This window comes from Crinia signifera, chromosome 6, assembly GCF_055691185.1.
Source record: "Crinia signifera chromosome 6, ASM5569118v1, whole genome shotgun sequence".
NCBI classification, from domain to species: Eukaryota; Metazoa; Chordata; class Amphibia; order Anura; family Myobatrachidae; genus Crinia; species Crinia signifera.
The window spans coordinates 69714695-69717958 of NC_139222.1; the positions used below are offsets into that span (position 1 = coordinate 69714695).

Here is a 3264-nt window from a genome sequence, read left to right on the forward strand (position 1 = left end):
TATATATATATGGAATAGCATAATAGTGAAATATCACTTGTAAACTGGATTTGTATTTAAAAACAGTCACAGGGACAAATTATCACTTATATGAAAATAGAAGTTTTTTCATGAATCTTTTTGATTGTATAACATTTTTGATTTCTCTCTTCAGTTTTCTTTTAGAAATGTCCCAGGAAGAAAAAAGGAGACCCTCAGAGGAAGAACAATCAGCGACGAGACAGATTGAAGCTTTGGGTTCACAAATGTCCCAAGAAGAAAGAAGTAGGTTTTCTCTCTCTTCACAGGAAGAAGAATCAGCGCATGAGACAGGCTGAAGATGTCCATCAACCATCAGAGACAGACCACGAAGCTGACTCCGGAGAAGACTCCTGCAACAGGGGACCAAACTTCACAGATGAAGAAACCGACACACTCATTAACCAGGTAATTCATCACTCTGCACAGTTATTTGGTTCACAGGCAAGAAATTCTCAATCAAGATTCCAGAACACGACGTAGGATGAAATTGCACAAACAGTGCAAGGGGATTTTCAAGTGCACCAAAGAGAGCTGCAAGAAAAGGTTGCGTTACTGTAGAAGATCCATCAATCAGAAGATACAGAGTGCACAGAAGCTGCACAAGTATTGGGAAAAGAAGATGGAAGTGTACTTCTTGCTCGTCCAAGAATAAAGGAACCAGTGCACAAGGTATGGCATAGTGTGGGTGTATGTGTATATATGTATGTATATTAGGGCCAGGTTTTGGTTGTGTCATTAAGCTGCGATCTTGCAGCTTACCGAGTCTTTGAGGGCCTGCCCTGCTGAATCGCCACCACATCCCCATGCAACCATGCAAGGGGATGTGATACAAAGACACATCCCCTCACAAGTGCCCGCTGCTGGAGTAAGAGATACTATACTTGGTAAAGTGCTGGGAAATGGTGCTGATGAATCTGTATCTATCTCTTATTTCATTTTCCCCCCAAAAAAACAGTGTTCTGTGGGCTAGGGGACATGAGGCAGATTGGTAGACTAATGAGGCAGGGTTGGGAGATTGCTGCTATTTAAGGGAGTCTCCTGCAGAATGCAGGAGGGTAGGCAACTATGCATCACTGACATATCATGAATGTCCTGATATAGGCCCTTATTCTGGTTGGTGCGGCCAGAGCCGCACACGGTGCTCTGGCCGCACAAACCAATCCCCGCCCACGAGACGGATCGCCACGGCCGTCCGTACACGGACGGCTGGCGATCCGCATAAAAATGGTGGGGCGTACGCCTCCACCATGGTGGGAGCTGCCCCCTGCATTCGATGGTCGTCGACCATCGAAGGCAGGGCCGCACGCCACAGCAGCTCCCGCAAGCTGAGACCACACGGACAATCGTCCGTGTGTTAGCTTGTATGGGGGCTGAGAGCTGACATCCGGCGACGTCAGCTTTCCGCCCCCATCAGTGGCGTCATACCCTCATTAGCATGCATACGCCCCGCGTTTGCATGGGAACGCCCATGAAACGCGGGGCGTATACATAGGGAAATGAGGGTATGAAGCCCCTCACGCCCCTATACGCCCCCTTTGCGGCGGACGAAATACGTCTGCGGCGAATGGGGCTGCACATGCGCAGATTGACCTCTGCGCATGTGCAGACTAAAAACATCGGCGGTACGGCCGCACGCGGGCCGTACCGCACGATGCAGAATAAGGGCCATAGTCTGTGCTGCTGCTGCCCCACCCCTAGGAGTGCCCGGAGTGTTTCCCCTACAGTATTTGTTCAGATTGTAATTGATGTGTACCATGCTTTGTGTCAATTGCTCCAGTCTTTCCAGAATTATGCTGTAATACTCTGTGCTCCTACATCAGTGCTAGTGGTGTGTTACAATCTGGAAACAAACACTGTGGTGGCAAGTAATATGTGTACTATGATTGGTGTACATTTCTGCAGTAATTGCGGAGTTATGCTGGAACATAAATGAGCATACAGCGAAATTTGTGGGGTTTTTTTCAATAAAAATGAACAGTAATTCATTTAAATTTAAATTTGTAGAGTTGGTTTCGGCCGGTATTCAATACGCTTGTATGTAAAAGATCACTATCTTCGCTTGTAATTTGGATTTTTATAGAAAGATAATAGGACAAAATGTCACTTCTTATACATTACATGGTGTAGTAGTGTCTGTACTAGGCTGTGTGTGTATATATATATATATATATATATATATATATATATATATATATATATATATATATATATATATATATATATATATATATATATATATATATATATATATATATATATATATGGCATAGCATAATAGTGAAATATCACTTGTAAACTGGATTTGTATTTAAAAACAGTCACAGGGACAAATTATCACTTATAGTAAAATAGAAGTTTTTTCATGAATCTTTTTGATTGTATAACATATTTGATTTCTCTCTTCAGTTTTCTTTTAGAAATGTCCCAGGAAGAAAAAAGGAGACCCTCAGAGGAAGAACAATCAGCGACGAGACAGATTGAAGCTTTGGGTTCACAAATGTCCCAAGAAGAAAGAAGTAGGTTTTCTCTCTCTTCACAGGAAGAAGAATCAGCGCAGAGACGGGCTAAAGATGTCCATCAACCATCAGAGACAGACCACGAAGCTGACTCTGGAGAAGACTCCTGCAACAGGGGACCAAACTTCACAGATGAAGAAACCGACACACTCATTAACCAGGTAATTCATCACTCTGCACAGTTATTTGGTTCACAGGCAAGAAATTCTCAATCAAAATTCCAGAACACGACGTAGGATGAAATTGCACACACAGTGCAAGGGGATTTTCAAGTGCACCAAAGAGAGCTGCAAGAAAAGGTTGCGTTACTGAAGAAGATCCATCAATCAGAAGATACAGTGTGCACAGAAGCTGCACAAGTATTGGGAAAAGAAGATGGAAGTGTACTTCTTGTTCGTCCAAGAATAAAGGAACCAGTGCACAAGGTATGGCATAGTGTGGGTGTATGTGTATATATGTATGTATATTAGGGCCAGGTTCTGGTTGTGTCATTAAGCTGCGATCTTGCAGCTTACTGAGTCTTTGAGGGCCTGCCCTGCTGAATCGCCACCACATCCCCTTGCAACCATGCAAGGGGATGTGATACAAAGACACATCCCCTCACAAGTGCCCGCAGCTGGAGTAAGAGATACTATACTTGGTAAAGTGCTGGGAAATGGTGCTGATGAATCTGTATCTATCTCTTTTTCCATTTCCCCCCCCCAAAAAACAGTGTTCTGTGGGCCAG

At 43.8% G+C, this 3264-nt stretch overlaps 1 protein-coding gene across 1 annotated transcript in view; it reads left to right on the forward strand.

The window, feature by feature from the left end:
* The first annotated feature begins 2433 nt into the window (after window positions 1-2433).
* The window catches only part of LOC146006964 (uncharacterized), a 118698-nt gene continuing 117867 nt past the window's right edge, over window positions 2434-3264 (forward strand). Inside the window, exon 1 of the mRNA XM_083145388.1 lies at window positions 2434-2698. Within this exon, the coding sequence (XP_083001514.1) occupies window positions 2441-2698 (258 nt within the window). The 5' untranslated portion in view covers window positions 2434-2440. The remainder of the gene's footprint in view (window positions 2699-3264) is intronic.